The sequence below is a fragment of the Electrona antarctica genome (assembly GCF_951216825.1).
Source record: "Electrona antarctica genome assembly, chromosome: 3".
In the NCBI taxonomy this organism is placed as follows: Eukaryota; Metazoa; Chordata; class Actinopteri; order Myctophiformes; family Myctophidae; genus Electrona; species Electrona antarctica.
Window position 1 is genome coordinate 28,445,198 of NC_136808.1, and position 24,196 is coordinate 28,469,393.

Sequence of the window (24,196 nt, forward strand, 5' to 3'; positions counted from 1 at the left end):
CATTCTAGAAATAGAGCTCTATTTTGTTGGGAATTTTGAGAGAGATTTGGGTGCATTGTGCCAATTAGATGGAAAAACATTTGTCAACATGTCAACCATCTGACAATAAATGTGATATATTGAACAATATTTAAACTTTTTTCCCTTTTTTTTTTTTTTTTTTTGTCTGGGAAAGCTCATTACTTCTGCTGTTTATTATCTGCATCAGGTCCATTTTTCCAATCTTTTCCAAGGATGCCAGAATTTCAATAGAACACTGTGCATATAATAGGCTATTCAAAGTCAGAGGAGGGATTGTTTTGTTGATATCACACTTCATCGTGGTCTTTCTCTCTGTCTCGCTTTAGGAGCATTCCTTCATCATACAACATAACGACGGCAATGCAGAGGTCGTGTCACAATGGGTTTGTCAGTGTCTGGAGGAGAGGCGAGCACAGCATGCCCAGGGACGCTGATGTCTTTGGGACACGCCACCGAGTTCATGGGTCAAGTATGCCCATATGCACTGTAAACAGACTTTATGCACCTGGACTAAAGAAAAGACATTGGCCCGGTTTCCCAAAGGACACATGGTGTAAGAGGTATGGTGTTGCACATGCTCAGATGCCCTCTAGGCCGCACACAGAAGCCTGTGAACATAGATATTTCGTGCATAGATGTGCCACGCAATGGTAGGCCTCAGGCCTGGTATGGTAGGGCCTCAGGTCTACCATTCTGAAATTTAATTTAATAATATTTGGACTGCTGGACAGCTGACAGTAGGCTATCTTTACTCTTAAAAAATATATATATACATAAATATAATATATATCTATGCACGAAATGTCTATGTTCACAGGCTTCTGTGTGCGGCCTAGAGGGCATCTGAGCATGTGCAACACCATACCTCTTACACCATGTGTCCTTTGGGAAACCGGGCCATTGCTCGTTCAGATACATTTTGGAGTATGTGAGACTTTTTTCTACGTCAAAGCTCTCCACGACAGCAATCCACCATGGTGGGGAGTATAAACTGTATGCTTTGAACTGGGATTTGATGGACCCTTTTACTGAAATATGTGCTTAAGGTGCAGTGAATTGGCACTCGGACTGAACTTTGCGCATCCTATTCAATGTGTCCATTTGGGAATGGAAAGGTGTGCAGTGATCATTCCTGTTTATTCCTGACTCAGATTACCTTGACAGTTTTATTTTCTAGAGGTATCCCAAATAAGAAAGAAGGTAGGATGTCCGCACACCGTTCTTAAGCTCCCAGTAGTTTTATTTAGGATAGGATTCGACGGTTCGACCCTATCTGGCTATCATCAGGAATCCGATTCCTGATCGAAACTGATGAATCCTATCCTTAATAAAACTACTGGGAGCTTAAGAACGGTGTGCGGACATCCTACCTTCTTTCTGTATGCATATTTTTTGTTCAGCACCCGTCAACTTTTTCTGAGATGTGCGTGCTACCACTTTGGATCTTATCTCATAGGTATCCCAAATAACCCACTTGTGCTTTAAAGTCAGAATCTCTTGTGAATGTTACAGTTTGTGCCTATGTGTAACCACATGTGTGTGCCTCTTCCATTGAAATTTACTTTTTGTAACTCATCAAAGTAAAGGTTGCCACAGTTAACTGTTAATGATTAATATTCCCTTTCATATTAGACAAATTTTCACCTCCTAGAATATAAACATGGTCTCCTAGTATTTTCTTCCCTCGGGCTTGCAAGTCGTCACGACTGCAGGCGTTATTAAGTTATTGCAGACTGTTCTTCTTTATTGATGCAAGGAATCTTAGAAATAATGGTGGTCGTGGTATTTGAACACTGCAGTGTTCTTTCTGTGAAAGAAAAACTGAAGTCATGCCTGTTACAGAAGTGGAATGGGGAGATATTGACAAACATCTTAATAGACTGGCAACGCTATGGAGGTGGGGTTTTTGTCTCAATGGAAGACTTTTTCTTCCCTCTCTATTGCACATCATTAATGTGTTTGTGCAGCCATGCTTGATGTTAAATGCATTGGAAAGAGAATTTTACTGTATTGGTAAAGCTGATCTTGGCTTCATTTCAGTAACTGCTATCATTCACTTAGGCAGCACATTTCCCTTTTTTTCACTTTTTTTGAGGTGGTGGGTTGGGGTCTAACTGAATCCAACAAAACAACATTTTAACCTTAGAAGTACGCTTTGCAGAGCCATGTGTCCATAGGGCAGGAGCCTATGTTTCTGTAGTGTGGCAGCTTGATGTACACCTCATATAAACGTAATCATCTTTAACTTAATGACAAACATAAACGTAATCCTTTCAGTTTAAAGCTTTTTCTGTGGTGCCTGGTGGCACAGCCAGGGCACTGACTGCATGCTCATTGTGAGTCACGAACCCCTGAGTTTGACTCCAAATGCTGTCATGTCTCTTTCCATCTCTCTACCGTTTACTGTCTTAATTAAGCACCTTTCCACTAGCATGGCTCCAGCCCTGAATCGCTACCATTAGTGTCAGGCTACCTTTCCACTGGACAAAACAAAAAACCCACTACCATCTGGCTTTTTTCTTTTGTGGCAATGAAGTAGTAAGTAGTAAGTAGTGGGTATGTTATTGGCTCCACCTCAGTGATCCACATCGGCAGTGATGCACTCTTTCCGCCACAAAAATAGATAAGGACATCAGTTCTCAAATATTTCTTAAATTTACCATGAAATCGCAGAAAAGTCCTCCCACCGGGCTATGGGATAAGCGTCCCACCAAGCTATGGACCGGAACTAGCCAATTGCAGACGTGCACGATGGGCAGTGTGCTTGAACACAGTGTGCTTGAACACAAACATACAACATTACCGCAAGTAAAATTACATGATTTATGGTCAACGACTGTTTTACAATTTGTCATGCTTGTTACAGTACATGCCTGCCTCTTCCACACATTGACCCTATTGACCCTAATTCAGTACATATGAATACTGATCAGATTCAGAGAGAGAGACATGCAGTGTTCAACATGACTCGCTACTTTCATGTACACATTGGGTTAATCGGATGATAGTTTTCTCGATTAATTAAACCAATCAAAGTCAGTCAGTGTCATCTCCATTGCCATAAGAGCCACCCGTACCTGGCGCAATGGCACATTACTATTTTAAAAGCATATTTGGCTGGCGAAGCAAATGGTGTTCTGCTGATGAAATGGATCTGCTCATGTGAAAGCTAGCTGCTCACCAAAAACATCAAGTGGAAACAGGCAGTGGACCACAATTGAGCATCTGACTTCAACCGAGTGATGCTGTTGGCATAGCCTAGACATGTATGTCCAAGAGACAGCTCTTTATTTAAACCACCTATTAGAGCTTGATAGGGACAATAATGTATAGGAACAACAGGGACATTAACATGGTGTATAATATGTGTATAATAGTAAAAATACATCTGTGGCCTACTGGCAACATTTGGCACTGATTGGTCCAGGGGTTTGCGCGATTAGCTCTGGCATCTACCTTCACTGCAGTAAAGCAGCAATTGCATTTGTAACAAGCACAAACTTAATTATCATTGAGGTAAATATATAATGCAATACTCTGTTTGCAAGTTGAATGCCAACAATAACATCCTTGTGACTCACTGTGTGCAACTGCAGCAGATTGATTGTTGTTTTAGATGAGAGGAATCACATTTGTATTACTTTATTAATTTTAACAAATTGGGCTAGTATTGAGCAAAAAAAAACTTTTTATAAAAAATAGTTTTATGGAGACATTTATAATCACAGGCATCCAACGCCACTTCTCGGAGGAAACTTTATTCTGTGATTCCTGCTATTCCTACAAATTTAATTTTTATTTATTTTTTAAGCCCGTAGATTGTGTTTTTGTCCTGTGTCTGTCTGTGTGTGTTTGTCTCTGAACAGCTAATCTCCTGCATCGCTGGACTGATCAGCGTGAAACTTTCCAAGCACGCCCCCAGTAGGCTGGAAGAACCGCAGACCCAAATCTTTCAAATTGGCCTCATAGTGGTGCTGTAACACAGGGGTTCTCAACCCGTGGGTCGCGACCCCTCAGGGGGTCGCCAAATTATTTTAGGGGGTCCCCAAATTATTTTCCAAAAAAAAGGAAAAAGAATATTTTTTTTTAATTTTATTTTCACGATTTTTCAAAAATAGCAGACCTACAAGCTCGTAGCGCGCCACTCGGTGGCGCACTATGAGCTTGTAGATCTGCTATTTTTCAATAGCTAAATTATAACAATGCTTAAAACACCAAAAGGGGTTCCCGCCCAAAATGGTTTAAGGTTATTGTAGCAGTCAATTTATATTGGGGGTCGGGAGAGGGCGGGGCGGGGGTCCCGAGACATTGCCAAAGCATTTCCAGGGGTCCCCGGCCAAAAACGTTGAGAACCCCTGCTGTAACAGGTCGTTTCACCTTTTGGTCTATAACTCTGGTCATAAAACTCTTATTTTAAAATTCACTGGATTCCTTGGATCATGATGAAACTAGGTATATGTGCGCCAAACAAGATTTTCTTCAAGCGTTTTCTTTAACATACTTCTTGCTACTGATGTACACATTGGACAGATTTTGTCCAAACCTCACAGAAATCGGTACACATTATCTCTGGAGTCATCATGTGAGATCTTTCATATTCCATTCCGAATGGCGGAGATCTTCCCTCACAGGAGTGCACTTTATTTATTTTATTAAATAATGGAAAAATAATGATCTATGCTGTTTTCTCAGGAGTTAACACAACCAACAGAGGCCTTGTTAAGGGTGATCAGCTTTTGATGTCACTTTCCTTCCCTACAAGACACATTTGAATGTTTATCAAATCTGTGTCCATGCGGTTCTGCATAGATACAGTAAGTGGTGGCTTTCAGATGGAGTAACGGCAGAAGTGAGGACTAAAGGAAAATGTCTCAATCTTCCTGTGTCAGATTGCAAAGTAAGATATTAAAGGACCACTTCACCACTTTTCAACCTATCTTCATATAATAGGTCCTCACTAATAATCATGATAAAATGGCACCATTCTACTCGGTCTGTGTCTCATAGGAGGGCTGGCATCGTTAGGCAGATTTTTTTCCCAAAAATGTTTAGATTTGTATTATCGTGACTCGTGAGAACGATGGCTTCCTTTTTCCCATTGCAACTTTTCAGGACTAGAAAGCCTGCAGTTTATATTAGCTAGGATTCCCCATCGATGATGTCACTGGGTTTGTGAACTGCCCACAGCCCTCCTATGAGACACAGACTGAGTACAAAAAATTGTGCCATTTTATCATGATTATTAGTGAGGACCATATGAAAATATGTTGAAAAGTGGTGAAGTGGTCCTTTAAGATATCAAAGGTTGTTTTTCGATTCCTCTACAAAAAACGATTATTATTTTGATTAAGTTGATTGCATTGATGCAAATGTATGTAAACAAAGGTAACGATAGTTATCCAAATAGGATTATGATTCAGTGCCATGTATCTTTATTCGTCTGATAGCCTCATATTGTGATAGCTGTGTATACTTCACCGTCAACATCTCTGTTCATTCAGCATTATCTGCACACAAGTATGTGGTTTTATATATAATCCACATTTCAGTGCTATGACTTGCCACTCTTTGAAACATTTTCAGGAATATATTGATCCATGCTTGTCATGACCCAAGCCAATGTAGTATTTAATCATGATCATTAATTGTAAATGAATTGTTTGACTACTGCATGACAAACAGCCAGGTATTTAATTATTAAAAGCTAAAGAAAGGGCTCAAGGCACACCAAAGCTAAGCAGGCTTTTACAATTCATAAAGATTCACAGTATAACAGTAACACATACCAGTATAAACATATCAGTTAAAAACTGAGGAATTGCTCAACGGTGCTAACATTTAACTAAATATTTACATTACTTAGCTCATAATTGCATTGCCATTCTAATGTTGTAAACACAATTCCATGACTCAATAGATATATCCTACAACCTTTGTTTGGTCCAGACCAATAGTTTATGTGCCATGCGAAGCACCATTGTTTTCTCTCTCTTTTTGCACTTTTATTTACAGCATAAATACTGTAATCTTATATTTGAGAAAGACCACTGATCCACTATAGAAAATGCAGTTCAATTATTTAATATTTGTAATCTATAAAGGTGGAACTCCAAAAGAAAGTTCTGTACAACCAATATAATCTATTTTTCATACCAAGTGTATTTCTATTATGCTCATTTGTGTAATTGTTCTATTATATACGAGTATTCCAAATGTGGAATAACCATATATATAACCATAACCTATACATAAAGCTGGCCTTACCTGTAGCCACTGACTGTAACCACTTGAACCCTATATATCATTCCTATCAAGCGCATATGATATATGACAGACATTTGGCGAAGATATTTGGCGAACTTATAGATCAGCTACTGTATATTCTGCAAAGAGATGGTGTCTAGAATGAAGAAAGTAGTGGGAAAGTATGGACTCCTGGGGCCCCCAGACCCTCCTGGGGGCCCCCAGACCCAGTCAATGAAGGTTGAGTTGTAAAATAATGTATTGTGTTTGGTAAACACAAAAACCATGATCAGCGGTGACAAATTACTTTTCAGATGTTCAGCAAAGTATTGGTGTGATGCAAATAAAATTGTGTATTCTGTATGCAACATTTTGGTGGAACTGCTAAACCTATGAACATATACAAGATTTACCCGGGTCACCCAAGTTTGAGTTGAAATTGATGACAACCAATCCAGGTTGCTTCATTTTTATTTAAGTTAATCTCAAAATGTGACAAGCTTTCTAACATTGTAATTAATGAATATCCATCTCCAATGAGATTGTATTGTCAGCTACCTGGGATGTTTTAATTTCATGCATGAAGTTTCCATCTGGTGAAGTTTCTGTCTGATGCTAATGCCTGATGCCTCTAATGTTTTAACTTAGATGAATATCTAACCCTAGGATTTCTGCAGCAGAAAGAAGAAATAGCATCACAGGCAAAGGACAATCCTGTGAGTGACTGAGTTGGAAGAACTCTGATATCCATCCATTTAGCTGCTGCTCTCCAATTTCAGCCGGTATTGTGAAACCTGTATTTGCATGAGATTTTTTTCACCCAAACTCCATTATGATTGACCGTGTGGGATTTCAAATTGAAGGAGTTTTCTTATTATGCTTTTCTTTATTATGTTTTTTTGTGTGAATTCATAATCTTAGACCCACATTCCCTCCTCCAGACTTTGGGCTGTGTTGGCCAGGCAATACGTTGCAAGCTGTTTGTCCAGTGTATGGGATCTACAGTACACTACAATTCTCTGCCATGAAATTCTAATGCATCGTAGTTGATCCTGTATATATATATTTTTTTCTTCTCATTCCCCCTCATTCTCATGTTTGAGTGGCGCTAGCCCCTCTAATGCATGGCTTTCCGAAATTACATCATCACAAGTCTATGGACTTGTAATGTTTGGTTAGAGTCTAATCATACATTTTTCTGCCATGAAATTCTAATGCATCGTAGTTGATCCTGTAATTGTAATATATATATATATATTTTCCCTCCAGTTAATCTCTTATGTACACCAAGATCCCTGTCTGTCTCTTCCACACAGCACCATGTGCACACATGTGTGCAAACACCAGACACCAGCCAACAGATGATGAGAGATCAGAAATTGTAAGTATTATTATTGGGTCGTGCCTCCTGATGGAGATTTATGCTCCACTGAGCACCACTTTCCTTTCCTTTGTGCTGTTCTGACTTGAGCTCAAAGAGGAACATTCCTAACAACTAAAGGTGAAATGGCAAAGTATTGAGTCTTAATGGACTCCTCTGCTAGGATTTTTCTCTTCATTATTAATATGGGCAGGAATGCCTCCTTTAATTTGTTGTGGCTAACATCAATACTCCTGGACTTATTTTTATTAATTTTCCTATAGGTCAGTAGTAAGAAAATATTTAAGTGAGGAATCTCTTGCTCTTTTCTCATTCCTATAGGTCAGTAGTAAGAACATATTGAAGTGAGGAATCTCTTGCTCTTTTCTCATTCCCCCTCATTCTCATGTTTGAGTGGCGCTAGCCCCTCTAATGCATGGCTTTCCGAAATGACATCATCACAAGTCTATGGACTTGTAATGTTTGTTTAGAGTCCAATCATACATTTCCTATCCCAGCCAAGTCTATGGACTTTGATGTTTGTTTAGGGTTATGATGTAATTCCTGCCTGCCAAGTCTATGAACTTTAATGTTTGTTTAGGGCAGTAAATGACAACGTAAAACGTCATCTGCATCTGATATAAATACTGCCCTCGCTGCGCCCCTCACTTCACACAAGTGAGATTTTTTTGTTGTTGATATATGCAAGGACGCAACTGAAATAATTTCAAGTTATTGGCTTATTATGCATTTTAAGGATTATGTGTGTCTGCATATACTAATACTCGGGTTAAATTAGAATAGAATTTGTCTTTTGGCACAATTACTTAATCTGGAGATGTCCCCGTGCATTGAGATTATACACAAAGAGAAAATTCACAGAGGGCTATACTGTATCTTGCCCTTACCCCTAAACATATTTGCCATTTTTTACTATTTTGAAAAACCTTTTTAAATAGTTCAAATAGCCAATCTACAAACAAAGTTTAGGGATAAGGGATAAGGGGTGATGCAAGATAGGGCCCCATATCTTACTTATGGTTACTCATTAGAAGCTTCAGAAATTCATTCACTGTCTTCAACTGCAGTCTTCCTCTGGCATGCCAAGGATTTGAACCCATTGACCTTCCAGTTACAAACCCACCTCTTGAATCATTAGTCTTCCACCGCCTACAGTATATACTATGAGATATATTAATTTCCATCATTAATATTCTTTGACTCTGACCCTTGACTGTCAAGTCTGTTTGGAGTTTAATTTCAGCGGGAACAGGAATCAGAACTTCTCTGTTCTGTTTTGGCATCAATTTCCTGAGGTACAGTACTTTTTGAGATACTAATATAACATAATATTTAAATATTTATAAAACACTCAAAACAACGTTGCAAAGTGTGTTGCAACATTTGTGAAGTTGTAAATAAGAACGGCAATGAACCAAACATTTCAAAATGTTATGTTATTGAAAGGCCTTTTGTTTAAAGTAAATCTTAACAAGGCATGTAAAAGTAGACACCTGGGATCCTCGGGCAGGTGGTTCCAGAGATGACGGACCATGACAGGAAAGGCACGCTCAGCCTTTGTCTTCAGCCTCCACTCAGGAACAACCAGCAGGTTCCTGCCTGAGGACCCAGGCTGCGCACCATTCTCATAAGAGGTTAATAACTCAAAAATGGGGCCACGCCATGAAGTGCCTTAAATGTAATCAGTAAAATCTTAAAATGAATTCTAAAACAGACAGGCCCATTCCCCATTATAGGGAAGTTAAAATATGAGTAGTGTGTGTTCTCCTCCTCCTTGTTTTAATTAAAAGTCTAGCAGCAGAATTCTGTACAATTTGGAGCCTATTGACTATTGAGTGTCTTCAATTAAAGAGTTACAATAATGTATGTTGATTTTGGTGTTTTTAAAATGTCAAATTGATCTGATCCTGCACATATTTCTGAGATGATACAAATAAAACAAGTCTGAGCAAGTTTGTTAATGTGGCTCTCAATCAACAACAACAAAGTTTAGTTTGCATGGGATCAAATAAGACCAAGGTTTTTGGAGCAGAGTCAAGTCATACAGTGAAGGCAATCAGTACAAGAAAACATCATGGATCACATGGAAATAACATGGCTCCAATGTTGATCTCAGATTGCATGTTGCCAGCCTGTGACATCAGTCATCCGACGTCAATTGACTCTGTCATATCTAAATGGACAAGGTTTCAGCAAGAACAGAGACGATTTGAAGCTTCAAAATGTATGAAACACATGAGAAAGTAAATTTAAGTAGTGTAGGTATTTCTACTGCCAGCATGCATACAAAGTTTGGTGCTGTTCGGTCCAACTGCATTTGTAGGATTAGCTCCAGAGTAGATGCACACAGACCGTCTAATAACCACTTGCAGAGTATAGAAAGTATAGAAAAAGTAACATATTCTTCACTTCAAGATGACCGGGGCTAAGAGCGAATATGGCAGAAATGCTTTGCATGAAACTTATGGATAACTGATCTTTACATTTTCCTCTTCCCGATATATCACCAAGATCCATGGTCTGTCTGGTTTTTACATTTAATGCTGTGTGCTTATCTCAAATAGCTGATTTTTTTTTAAAATGACTGAATTGCCCAATCACATTTTGATCAGCAGAGGGGGCCAAGCCTGTGTTTCAACAGATCTGAGAGCAGTTTATGGAGGGGAGCTTAGCTTATGTCTTATAGGAGTTTAGCATCTTCTTTCAACATGCTTTAGACAGGAGGTGGAGAAAAAACAACACAAATGTAGTTCATCATTTTCAGGCCATGTTGTATCCATGTTGTATCCCACAATGCAGACTTAAGTTGTTGTTTTTCAGGCCAGCAGTGATGTTGTCCCTTTTTATGTCACATTTTACGTTTTATTTCTCTGATGTATTGTGGAACACATAATTACAGTAACTGAGCATACTTTGACAAGGACATGGTATATCAGCCCCAAACCTTTATATGCTACTGATTCTTTTGTGTAACTATACCAGCTTACCAAGCATAATTATTTGCTCATATAATTAATCAGAGGAACTGCAAAGTAATCAATGCTCTAGATGAAGCAGGCTGGTTTGATGTCGTTTTTACATGTCTCACAGCAGAGTTATTTCATAGGTTTGAAAGTTATTTAATACATTCAGGATGTTTATTCCTGTGAAGGAATTTTGTGACTGAAGTGTTAAACATGGTTGAAATGTGCTCCTCAAAGTGCACAACTGTAAGAACAACTAGTATAGCCTTAGCTCTGGTCCATAGCTCTAATGTGAAACGCATTAGAGCTATGGACCAGAGCTAGTATAGCATATACATGTATGAGAATACTTTTACATTTTTAAATCCCTGATATGAGGGTGTTTCTCCATGAATAGCTCCCAAAGGAATGGACCTATCAGTCATTTCTAACTGGGTAGCCTACTTACCGTCATTTCTATGTATTAGGGTAGCCTGTATGTTCTCTACTGGATTACATTGGTGGTAGTTCTAGTCTAAACCAGGGGTTCCCAAAGTGGGGTCCGGGGACCCCCAGGGGTCCTTGAGGGAGTTTCAGGGGGTCCCCAGCTAAATGATAGTTTGGAACCAAATGGACCCTTATGGGTCAGTATTCTGAAAGTGTACAAATGGAACCAAACTGACCCATTAGGGTCAATTTGGTTCCATTTGTACACTCTCAGAGTTAAATTAACATTGATTTTACAATATAAATTGAGGGTCCCAGAGATAGAAATGCCATTAAATGGGGGTCTGTAGGCTATATGCATGTCAACCTGGGGGTCCTTGAAATTAAACGGGTTGCTAGAGCCGTAAACATCTTCTTTTATGGGGGTCCTTGGAATATATTTTCAAATGGGGGGGGGGATTAGTGTTTGGGGGTCCTTGACATGTAAAGGTTTGGGGAAACACTGGTCTAAACAAGGGTGTTATGTAACACATCCACGTATTGGCTAACACACATTTTGAGTATGTCTTTTTTTGTGTTTTGTGTCATTATATGCAACACACAAATCGTGTTAATAATTGGCGTATAGAATCGTGCTCTCTCGATTGTTATAATAGGTATTTTGGCTTTGAGTGCACTGCATGCTTGGCTGTTCTAGCCTATATTAGGAGGGAGAAAGTGAACAATTATATATATAAAAAAATACCTGTTTTTATCACGTAAATTGTTGCTGAAATAAAATCACGGTGATCAAATGAGCTATTGCTATGTTAAATTTGACCTATACCAATATGTCGCGAACGAAATGTGGATTTTCAATCTCATCTTGTGGGCTTCTCCGTGGGGATATTGACCGCATATTGTTTGGGGATGCGTCTTCATTTCATGCAATCCGGGCCCCTCATATTCCCATTTGCCACAGAGGTACGCCTCCGCATTGTATCGGCCGATGACCTTTTTACAGAGCAGTCCAAGTTGATTAGCACATCAGGCGGGGACAATGAGTGGTCTCCCTGTACACAGCCATTACCCAGATCCCTTTATCAATGTCCTGTAATTAAAATGTCACCGTTTAATTTTCGAGCCAATGCCTCCCTCTCAGAGCAATCCTTGCCCAATAAAAAGTGTAATCGAAATGTTCTTTTCACTGGAAACAAAAAGGATACGGGAAAACCGTTTAAGAGCGCTGAGCAAGGATGGATCAATATCGTCTATCGCCTAAGAAGAGGATTGATTGGTCTCTAAAATTGAATTTATTGGGGTCATGGTTTTATAGGGTGCTGATACAACTGTTAATTATAAAACATTTGGTCTCAATTGCTGCTGTTATTAAACCTGTCCTGATTTAGGCGGACTTGATTTATCTTCCCATATAATATGACAGAATGTAACTGGCCACAGGACGCAGTTATGCGTGCTTTTATTGCGCAAATAGGATGCTTTTGCAGGTCCGGTATTTTGGCTGTTCTGTATCTAATATAGATAGATAACTTTGCATATAAGCACGGGAAATTACAACGATCTGTCTGTAGTGCATGTAGCTATAGGCATATTCAATCTAACTCAGGAGGAGACACTATTTAATTAGTTAATTGTGTTCTGAAGCTCATTTTATTGACTCACAATAAGCATCCCATTTTGACCTCGAAATAACATAATGCAATGCATGGCCTATGGAAAACCTAAATATAGCTTCATACGCCGAGCTATAGCCTATTTAGCCTAAAGTCAATGCAGCCCCGGCCTGGACTGACAGACAATTAATGAATTGTCTAATAGCCTAAATATCCCTGAATTAATCAAATTCCGTGACAGAGACTAGGCCTACTGTATGCAAGTTTTGTAAAGAAAGAAACAACTAGGCCTACAATGAAACAGAAATGAAACGTTTAGTAGGCCTAATCTCTCTATATCTGCCTACTGTCAAAAGGCCTGTGCCAGTGCACCCACGTCTTGAATATTCTATTAGGTGCACCTCGTGAGTTTGGAATTCTAATGACTTAAACCCTGAAGCACATTAATATTTTAGGGAAGGTTTGTTTAAACAATTGGATGCATATAAATGAGGCGCAGGTAATTTGCTCTTTTAAAAAGCCCTCATTCATGTGTATCCAACAGTAGCCTAATAGGGAGAGAGAGAGCACGCCTAAAATTACCGCTGAAATGTCTAATTAAAAGCTCGTGCTGCGCTGTTCCCGTGCAGCACAACTCCCGCCCTAATGAGAGTGTTGTGAGCCACGTGAGCTCACGTTTCTCTGGAATAAGCAGCGACAATGGCCCATTCAGTCGGTGGTCCTAAATAATTAAAAAGAGAGGAATAATTACAGTATAAAATTGTAATTATTGTTGGGCTGGAGGAAAGCCTCTTGATTGTGAAAGGGGAGAGGTTGCGCTTATATCGGGTTCAGCGAGGCTCCCTTTTCTCCATCAATATTGCAGGGGGATAAGCTGATGGAACAGATCAGTGCGCTACCTGAGACCAGACCAGTGCATGTGTGTCGCGGGGCAAACGCAGTGCAACTTTCAACCTGGACATCGCGTCGGCATGGTGGAAACCTTGTATGTCCAAAATCGTTCCTTTAAAAAATATATAGTGACAAGTGACGACCTATAGGCCTATACTATAAGCTCTGCACAACAGCACCGCAGACGCGTTGTGAGCTTGTAGGTCTTAGATTTTACTTTTTGTGTGACACTCTTGAATGAGTGTCACACAAGGTTTCTGCACGACAGACACGACTGAGGCTTTCATAATGTGACAGTGGATTGGATTCATTGTGTATGCTTCCCAGACGTGATCATCCGCACCTATACCTTACCTTGGCTTGTGTCACTTTCGATCGTCTACTACTCTACCATTTAACTAAATAGACTTGACATAAAGTTATGGAAACGTGTTTTGCTCAGTTCTTGGATTTCTGAAACAAATTACACGGTCAGATTTTATAATCATTTTCTTTTCTTTTCTTTTCTTTTCTTTTCTTTTCTTTTCTTTTCTTTTCTTTTCTTTTCTTTTCTTTTCTTTTCTTTTCTTTTCTTTTCTTTTCTTTTCTTTTCTTTTCTTTTCTTTTCTTTTCTTTTGCAAAGTTAGGAGACGTCTACATGAGACCCATTATTAGTAGGCTAATGTCCAGTTCAGTGAGGCATCAGTTGTCCTGTGTTGGTGTGCATTACTGATGCGTCCATGCACTGCAGTCTGCACCTGTAGGCCAGACTGCGCATTACATTGCATGCAGGACCTGATGAGAGAAGTCATTGTATTTTCGTCTGGAATTACGATTAGCCTATCTATATTGTGTGTTGACCTATCATTCTTGTACATGCATTCATATTGTGCTTTCATATTCATATTGTGCTTTTTTTAATCGTTTTGGTTGAATCACATATGATAGGCTATAGTGTTTTTTCAGCCATAAATGACAGAGATGGAAACAAAGTGTCCGCTAATCTGACGACGCACAGCCTGGATCAACTTGTTCCAGGTATTAATAGCTTCTAGTATACCGGACGAGACATTAGTGAGGTTAACCGATGAGGCAATCTGGTTATTAATAGTTAATACGGTCGTAAAAGTAGCATATTAGGTTCACTTATCTCACTATTGCTTTATACACCACTGTTTGTGTAATCTGGCCTCGTTGTGTATAGCCTAAAGGCCTGCTGAACATTATCTCTCTCATATCACAGATTATTGGGCTCGTATACGTTTGGACACTAGAGGAAGAAATGTGTCGCGCTGTGCGCGCGTTGGGGTTGTGGGTGGCATTTGACTCGCCTGGGGCATTTTATCATGAGCTCATCTTAGATTCCGTCCAGTTTCATTGCACGGTCTGAAAAGAAAAACGCACAGTCAGTGCATGTGTGATTTAAAACATGTCGAATTATTTGACACGCGAACAAAAGCGCGCGGGCAGCCTCAAAATGCACTGCGTGTGTGCGTGTGGAAGCCTCAAATTGATTTGCGTGTCCACAAGAAGCCTAACAGATGGTCGTGTAACTTGATAAATGATGCACCCTCGGTGTCATTTTGTCTTTTGTGCCTTCTGCGATATTTTAGCTTTGGTATATGTTTTCCCTCCGTTTGCCGATGTTGATATGCATTATTAAAGCATGCATGCACAACCACAACGGACACTGATTTTAATAGATACTAAAATATTGAAATATTGTATTAGCCCATGTGCGCGACTAAATGATCTATTACCGGGTCAAATTTCCTATCATGACTTATACCTTTTTGTGTTGACTTGGTCTATTAGTAGCTATACTTTAAGTGTAACCTTACCTATAATGGACAAAGTGTGACTGTTGCTCTCGGAGCCGGACACTACGTGGTTAAACAGAGTGCACGTTAAGTGGGTGTGCCTTGCTATTAGTTTAGCGGTCATTTGTACAGTGAGGAGAGGAGGAGAGAAGCTGCCATGTGGTCACTGTCGTTCACCATTCAGCTCGCTGGAGTCTTGGAGGATGGAGCTTATCCGTGCGCTCTAAAAGAAACCCGAAGACTTTTATTTCGTTTTTAGGCCAATCATTTTGGGCTATATCTATAGGCTATTGTTTTTTCAACAAACTGGCTACATTTTTCGCGCTTTCATGAAAGATTGTTTTATCTAAACCCTGGAAGTACTGTGTTCTTTTCGGGAGGAAAAGGTAGGCTTTGTGATTCTTTCTTGCTTTTGTCTATAGCTATAGGCTACTCATTTTATTGATGCCGATCATAATTTTAGTCCGACTTTAGACAATGCTTGTTTTCCCATCACTCACTTTCATATTATTTTCTATTCATATCATGCCGATTTGTAATATTGTATACATTTATCTGGAAATGAATTTGCTTCATAAAGCATATATATATATATATATATATATATATATATATATATATATGTGTGTGTGTGTGTGTGTGTATATGTGTATGTGTTTGCGAGAGCGTATACAGGCTATACCGATTGAACTTCATAGGCCTAATTTCCACTAGGATAATCTGCACAAACTTCATGCGAAGCTTTCATTGTATTTAAGGCTAGTCTTTTGTTAAGAAAACAAATACACAGTTTAACTTGTGTAATTACCTTGAAAGCGGCTTAGTTGTTCTTTTCGTCTTTGCTAAGCGCATTGACGCAGCTCAGGGGATGCTTCCCGTCTGTTCTTATGAGCGTAAAGATCTTATTGCCTCTTAAATTATCCTCACTATTTAAAAACAGTATAGGAACATATAGCCTACACCTGCAGGCACGGTTTGCCCAGCTTAGTTAAAGAGACTAGCTATCACCAATAAGTTAACAGGGCCTTATACTTCCAGAAAATTATGCTGCACAATATCCTAGATTTAAAAAAATGAAATGTCTATACTGCACATCTAATAAAAAAGTTTTAAAGTAGCCCTAATTCTTTTGAATATTTGCATTTATCTATAGCTATATATAAACGAAGTGATTTATAGGCCTATACTTGCTTTAAAATTATTATTATTATTATTAGTATAGTAGTAGTAGTAGTATAGTAGTAGTAGTAATAGGTGTAATGTTTTTATATTTTAAATGCATAGTTAGGCCTATCTGTCTGTCTGTAATGATAAGCATGTGATAAGCTGTAATTCTATTGCTTTCTGGTGATGCCTTAATATAAAATATAAATATGATTTTATCACGTTGTGATTTGTTTTTGTATCTTGGAATGGGACGAGGCTAAATGTAGTTTATGCCTTCTAGACTTCTCGGAATGGAGTCTCTACCCAGCCATGCAGCGACGGGACGAGACTCCAGCTCTTCCCCACCTGTGAAGCAGGACGTGCAAAGCTTCTCCAACCTCAAACCAAACACAGTCAGCGAGACGTCTCTGTACGGGGTGCCTATCGTGTGTTTGGTGATAGACGGCCAGGAGAGACTTTGCTTGGCTCAGATTTCGAACACACTGCTGAAGAACTACAGCTACAATGAGATCCACAACCGCCGCGTTGCCCTTGGAATCACCTGCGTCCAGTGCACACCTGTCCAGCTCGAGATTCTGAGACGCGCGGGTGCAATGCCAATTTCTTCGAGGCGATGCGGCATGATCACCAAACGCGAGGCCGAGAGGCTTTGCAAGTCATTCCTAGGGGCACACAACCCCCCAAAGCTTCCGGATAATTTTGCATTCGATGTCTCCCACGAATGCGCCTGGGGCAGCCGGGGCAATTTCATCCCCGCTAGGTATAACAGCTCGAGAGCCAAGTGTATCAAATGCAGCTACTGCAACATGTATTTCTCACCAAATAAGTTCATCTTCCATTCTCATCGCACCCCTGAATCCAAGTACACGCAGCCAGACGCGGCAAACTTCAATTCGTGGAGACGCCACCTGAAACTGACAGACAAAAATTCATCTGACGACATTGCCCACGCGTGGGAGGATGTTAAGGCCATGTTCAACGGTGGGAGCAGAAAGAGGACGCTGCCCATGACTCGTTCAGAAATGTCCTCTCCAATGAAATCGCAGGCCTCAATTAACCTGTCCCAAAGAAGTTCCCCCGAGGTCCCCCACAAAACTTTGCGATGTGATGATGACAGAGGCAGTAACCTCGGTTTGGTAAATGGCTCCCGGAACTATCCAGTCATCCCGGTCCCCAGTAAGGGTTTTGGGATGCTGCAGAAAATCCCTCCGCCCATTTTCCCCCATCCGTACGGGTTCCCTGGGTTTGGATTGTGTCAAAAGAAGGATGATGGCGTGCTAGACCCGAGCAAATCCGGCGTCTCGGGTGTATTTTGGCCGGGCGCAAAGGACAGTATTTATCCTACTTTCCCCATGTTTTGGCACACGGCAGGTGGCCTACCCATGCCGCCATACCAACAGTCGCCACCCAAACCCCCCACAGATCTCATTGGCGCTCGGCAGAGTGAGCTCGAGTTATCGGACCAAAGTGACAGCAGGTGCGCAAACACACCCAAAGACAGCTACCACGAGAGCGAGCGCTGCTCCAGCTCTCAGTCCACCAGAAACGACGAAGACAAGTCCGGGGACGAGACTCGCTCCGTGGACGGCGCTCACAGCATCCAGCGGAAGATCAGCTACATCTCGGCCTTCAGACCCGTGGTCAAGGACGCCGAAACTATAGCCAAGCTATATGGCAACCGGGACACGTACAGCGGCGTGCGCTCCGGCTACATATCACCAGATTTCGTCAGCGAGAGTTCCAGTTATAGGTCAATATCACCGGGTGGGGAGAGTGTGGCTGACCCCGATGTGGACGTGGAGTCCAATCAGGGAGAGGAGGACGATGACTCCATCCACATCTCTCCGGGAGGAGGCCACCCGAGCTCCCCCGTGCCGGAGCAGCTTCATTCTAGCCCCGAAGAGAGCCAGGAAGCCGCCTCCAGTCCGAGGCCCCAATCCCCAGAGGAGAGCCATCTTCCAACGTCCTCTGACGAGGAGAGACAGAGCGCGCAGGTGGAAGAGACGCTTTATGAAGTAAGGTCTGCAGTTAGTTACAGACTAGTAGTTGTTTTTTTACGCAGGTGTCATGTTCTTATATCTTATTTATTTCATGGTAAATCGTATATAAATATAGCCTACGATAAGCTTGGCAATTATTTGCAGCTCAGCCACCTTTATTCTAATCCATTCTAATTATTATTATGTCACTAAATACAACAAACCCTCCTGTAATTAATTCACGTGTGTCTCCCCACATCCTCAAACTAAATGGGTCGGCTCATGTTTTTGAAGTTAGGCCTCAATTTTCTGAAGTAGACCCATCCTGTCAAAAGAATAGGTCTAGAAATCGAGGAAATTGCATTTAATTGGGTTCGTATTAACCTCAATTTACACTTTGTTAATGTTGCAGGTGTACGCACATGAAAAGGATGGACACGTGCCACCGTCGTTTGGCTCTAAAGGTCCGAGCAGCCCACGCGAATCTAATGGTAGGATAATTACTCCTAGAATGTAACATAAGCTAATAGCAGCCTATTGTGTTCTAGATGCAAATTATTGTTTACGATATCATCTGTATAGGTGTTGTTCACCGGGTCTCTGATGCACCACTCACTCGCGAAGATGGGCTGAGAACCACCCAACAGGACCAGAAGGACCGACAACAAGGTGTGTGTCGTGTGTGTGTGTGTGTGTGTGTGTGTGTGTGTGTGTGTGTGTGTGTGTGTGTGCGTGTGCGTGTGTGTGTGTGTGCGTGTGCGTATTTGTGTGTGGTTATTTTAAAAGGTCCTATACATTCAGTAGCCTAAAAAAGAGGCTGTAGATTTTGCATTTAATATTATTTGAACATAATAATCTAACTGGTAAATAATTTGGTAAATTAATGATCAGTTTAAATATTTGATTTAACTGTATTGTGTAGCCGACGGAGCTTTACGCATTGATGTCAGTGTCCACGAGAAGGAAATAGAAAACATGGCTAAAGGTAAGGATTTCATTAGAATCAAAGAGAATTATTGAAATCCCAGATGAATTTTAATCAGCAATTAATTAACAGTTTTGATTGTTTTATTTAATTATTTGTTTATTTAATGGCAGACTCAAGATATAGGAATCTAGGGCAGACGCCATGATAAATAGCAAAGGACAGCATAATTGATTGAAACGACTATCCATTTATCAGGTTATTTCTTTATGTAAAAAAAAAAAAAAACACCAGGCAAAATCTGTCACATTTTAAAAAATGAACAAATTGACAATTTAACCTTGCCAGTGATATCTGATGGCAATGTAGCTTAATTATACCTCAATGTAGGCTAAATGCAGTGGTTTAGGCCAAAAGGTATAGGCTTAAACCCCATTGGCTAAATTTAATTTGTGAATTTAAATGTTTTTGGCCTACAGTGTTTTCTGCTGTTATAGCCACTTAATCACGAGACACTGAGTTTGACTTATTATTTTAACACGGAATCGTTTAGTCTATTAACATTTTAACATACACAGCCATAAAGCAGTGCGCGTGCCTCCGACCCCCAGGCAATGGAGCTAATTATTTTACAATGCTTGGGAAAACCGTGGGACTCCACTATTAGCGTTTCAGCCTTCAGGCAATTCGTGGCAATTACTCTGGCAGCGAGCAAAAGAAAACCAATGAATTGGTTGTTACTCAGAATTCGTATAAGTGCATGTTTTTGGCTAAGCAGATACAAATACGACTCTTTTTTTTGAATGGCCTTTGAAAATGACTTATGGTCTGTTTGTTTTCAGAGGAACTTCAGAAGCAGCTCGTGGAACAAGTTGAGCTCAGGAAGAAGTTGGAGCGTGAATTTCAAAATTTAAAAGGTAGTATAGGCTATTTGGAGTGCAAAGCTGTGCATCCATTATGTGGATGCCAATATCAAACGTGATTTAGGCTATAGTTAAATGATGCACTTTAACAAGTTTAAGTGTGTGTGTGTGTGTGTGTGTGTGTGTGTGTGTGTGTGTGTGTGTGTGTGTGTGTGTGTGTGTGTGTGTGCGTGTGCGTGTGTTCAGGAGTGAGGGGTTTTATTCTTGGCTTAAGGCAGTTATTCTCAACCTTTTCTGGATCAGGGCCAACTTGAAAATCACAAAGTGCCCATGGCCCTGCAGTCCCATCCATCTGACCAACATCACAGCATGCCATTTTAAGAGCATGTTTATTTGTGTTCTAGCTTCTATCAGTTAAATATTAACATATCATCATTAAAATATTAGCGTTTTTCCAATAAGTTGGGGGCCCACTTGCAATATGCTCATAGCCAGTGGACCCATGCAGCAGGTTGAGAATCACTGGGTTAAGGAATAGTATAGACTACTAGTACCGTCAAAGCCATTCGGACTGTTTTAGAGAACATCCATGTGACACATGGTCTTCTTACTTGCCAGATAATTTTCAGGATCAAATGAAACGTGAGCTGTCCTATAGAGAAGAGATGGTCCAACAGCTGCAAATTGTTAGAGGTAGGCGTCCGTCGATAATGAATATACAGTAGACTGAATGTATACTGTCCATTTTTACTTTATGGTGCAACAAAAAACGAGTTACAGTTGTACACTCTAGACTTACAAATGGATAAATAAACACTGAGGATGCATGTATAAGTCCTGCATATCAGTTAATTGAAATGGTATTTTCTTACTATAAACTGAAAAAGGAAAAGTGACACTTGCATATTGAATTCTTGGCAATTTCTGTCTTTCCTGTAAACTCTAAATATATATTTTTTTCTACTCCAGATGAGTAAATTACGATATCAAAGGGAGAAATTTGAAACCCCAGTGTTTTGTTTGCAAAGGTTATTTTCGCCTAAATCATGCTCTGGAAAATTGAATAGACAGGCCATTATGTAGCACTGTATCGCTTACATGCAGTAGACATCAACTAATGCCACCCTTTAAAGGATTGGTTTAATGTTACAGCAACACAGTAGTTTAAATACAGGGTTCAAGTACACAGAAGGGTCACTCTAAATACCAGGGGGCAAACAGCATACATTACAGTCATGCGCGCACACACACAACACACACACACACACACACACACACACACACACACACACACACACACACACACACACACACACACACACACACACACACACACACACACACACATACACACACACACTATAGCTGGTACCTCATACTTTCTTTTTCCATTTGCCCCCTTTTGAAAATAATATTTATTAATTTATTTTATTTTATTTTTTGCTAGACACATTATGCAGCGAGTTGGATCAAGAGAGAAAGGCTCGCTATGCAATACAACAGAAGCTAAAAGGTAATTTGCCTGGTCCAAAAAAACAACAACAACAATAACATGCAAAGATGAAATAAATGTCATCATTGCCATAACCATAAATATGCAAGTGCTACTTTTTTTTTTTAGAATCTCCAATGGTCAACATGTAGTTTAATTGTATGTTAAGGGAATTTATAGTGTCAGTGAAATTAAGAAAATGTTGTATGACATGTAATGAATGCATGTTCAGTAGCTGCTTAGACATGATTTGTTTGCCTTCGTGTTTCTAACTGATGGACCTGCCTTCTCCCTAGAAGCTCATGACGCCCTTCATCATTTCTCCTGTAAGATGCTGACCCCTCGCCATTGTACTGGAGCCTGCACCTTCAAACCCCCTCTACTGCCTCCATAATGGATGGCCCCAACCATCAACTGGCCCCGGAACAGCTCACTTTTAAGCCAGCCAAATAGAGGTCCACCTCAAGAGTTCACCTGTAACCCAAGGATCACCAACCTACACACAGATGATTGATTTTAGCACTCAAGCGAATATACTTTGATATCAGAGGGCAATGATGTTGACCCTCCGGAACCATATGAATTTTAACATCAGGATGGATTTAATTTCATGTTATGAATCGGCATGGTTGCTGATATCAAGCTGCAAAGCTCTTTTAAGATATTCCACACCCCATAGGAATCTCTTTAAATCATAATCATCTGCTCTTTAGATATTATGAATAATAATTAAAAAAAATCTATAATATTTATTATGTGACAATGTGCAATGACTTGTATAAATGTGACATTCTAAGTTCAAAATGTATCCCATTTATTTTTTGTGGTTGTTTTACCATACTCTCTTTATTATTTACTTTGTGTTCTTTGCTTCATTTATTGTTTAGATTATTTGTAACATTGTATATTGTTGATGCTAAGCACTTTAAATGGGCAACATTTTGGAATTTGACCATGCTGTAATCCTATACCAAATTATATGATCAAAACATGTTTTATTTTGGTTTATTTTAATTTTATTATAGCACATTAATATAAGCACTTACTAAACACAAACTACAACCATTCAGGTTTGAAGTGGAATAATTCATAAAACACACTGATACTATAGGCCTAGTGTACAGTGACAACATACATGTTCAGTCAACATTGAGCCATTCGTGTTATATGGCATCTCTTTGTGTTCTCAGCAGATTATTTGTTATACAAAACAATGCTCTCTGTTTCAGGTTTTTTCTATGTAAATTAAAATATTTCTTAGCAAGGCTATACATTCATGCTCAAGCCCTGAACACCTTTGCCATTACTATCATTGTATGGCAAAGTCGTTGAAGACGGACACTGAGTATAATTGTTTCAATTATTAAACTGCCATTTATATGACTACATATTTTATTTGTTGACCCTGGTTTTGTTTCTAATGAAAATCATTCAGAGCAGATGTCACGCAAGCAAGCTGACTAGGCCTACGACATGTTCCACAAACTATCCCCCACTCCTCATGTGAGGTTATTCCCATTCATGTCTTATACGTGTATCCATGTCAATATTATTAAAATGTGAAGGCCATTTCCAGTTTCATAATCTCTATTTTTGTGTGTGAGACTGACATCTACTGGTGATTACACAGAATATCACCTATAATGAAAATCATTGTATTGTATTTGAATTCAACTTGATCTCTTTCATTAGGCAATTGTGTCAGACAGCACATGACATGTCCAGCCAATTTATAATGTTTGACACAGTCAAGGGAGCATGCTGATCTAATGGTGAAATCTAATTCTTCTGATGGGAAGACTAATAGATATTGATTACATGGCTCTTCGATGGCTCTTTAGTCCCAAGGCACTTCAGACTGAGATGGATACTCAAATAATGGCTGCGGCGCAGAATGAATGTTAATTCTCTGAGACTGTAATTGCCCTCCAGACCCCAGTAGGCTACCAAAGTGCATTCTAACGGAATACTAACAAGCCATTGTCACATGGATAAAAACGAGAAGTGAAGCTGCATGTTGTATAGGCTTAGGCTATACTGAAATTGATAACTTAATAAGTAGGCCTAGGCTGTGTGTCCCGTTGTCGATTAGGCTACACCACTACTACAGACAGTGATAAGGTGATGTATTTCCAGCTCCATAGCCTACTCATTTTTCCGTGTGATCGGCAGCAAAAGTTTTCCTCGATGCAATTTTGCTATATAAAAACTGCCTGGGTGCAAATCTATTCATTTATTTGTTGCAATGATAACACTTAATGGTATGGCATTATGTTAGTATAATATTATATAAGTGGCCGAAACACCCAATGAGGTCGGGGCACACAACTGAAGATGTGTCGTACTGGTGGCACCACGGGATCATTGACAATTCCACCCCACCCAAGAAGTCATCTCCAATACATTAAATTGTTGTGCTGAATATTTAGGGAT

At 39.9% G+C, this 24,196-nt stretch overlaps 2 protein-coding genes across 2 annotated transcripts in view; both read left to right on the forward strand.

Moving 5' to 3' along the window:
• The window catches only part of map2k5 (mitogen-activated protein kinase kinase 5), a 63,979-nt gene extending 62,351 nt beyond the window's left edge, over positions 1 to 1,628 (forward strand). The window contains exon 22 of the mRNA XM_079497348.1: positions 348 to 1,628. Coding sequence (XP_079353474.1) covers positions 348 to 455 — 108 coding nt within the window. The 3' untranslated portion in view covers positions 456 to 1,628. The remainder of the gene's footprint in view (positions 1 to 347) is intronic.
• A 15,166-nt stretch (positions 1,629 to 16,794) lies between these two features.
• On the forward strand, positions 16,795 to 22,157 carry skor1a (SKI family transcriptional corepressor 1a; the record flags this gene model as incomplete). The annotated part of the gene is made up of 8 exons (XM_079497381.1): positions 16,795 to 18,519; positions 18,896 to 18,974; positions 19,066 to 19,152; positions 19,406 to 19,468; positions 20,251 to 20,325; positions 20,890 to 20,964; positions 21,719 to 21,784; positions 22,060 to 22,157. 8 exons carry the CDS (start codon positions 16,795 to 16,797, stop codon positions 22,155 to 22,157), a joined length of 2,268 nt encoding a protein of 755 aa, XP_079353507.1.
• Positions 22,158 to 24,196: the final 2,039 nt, after the last annotated feature.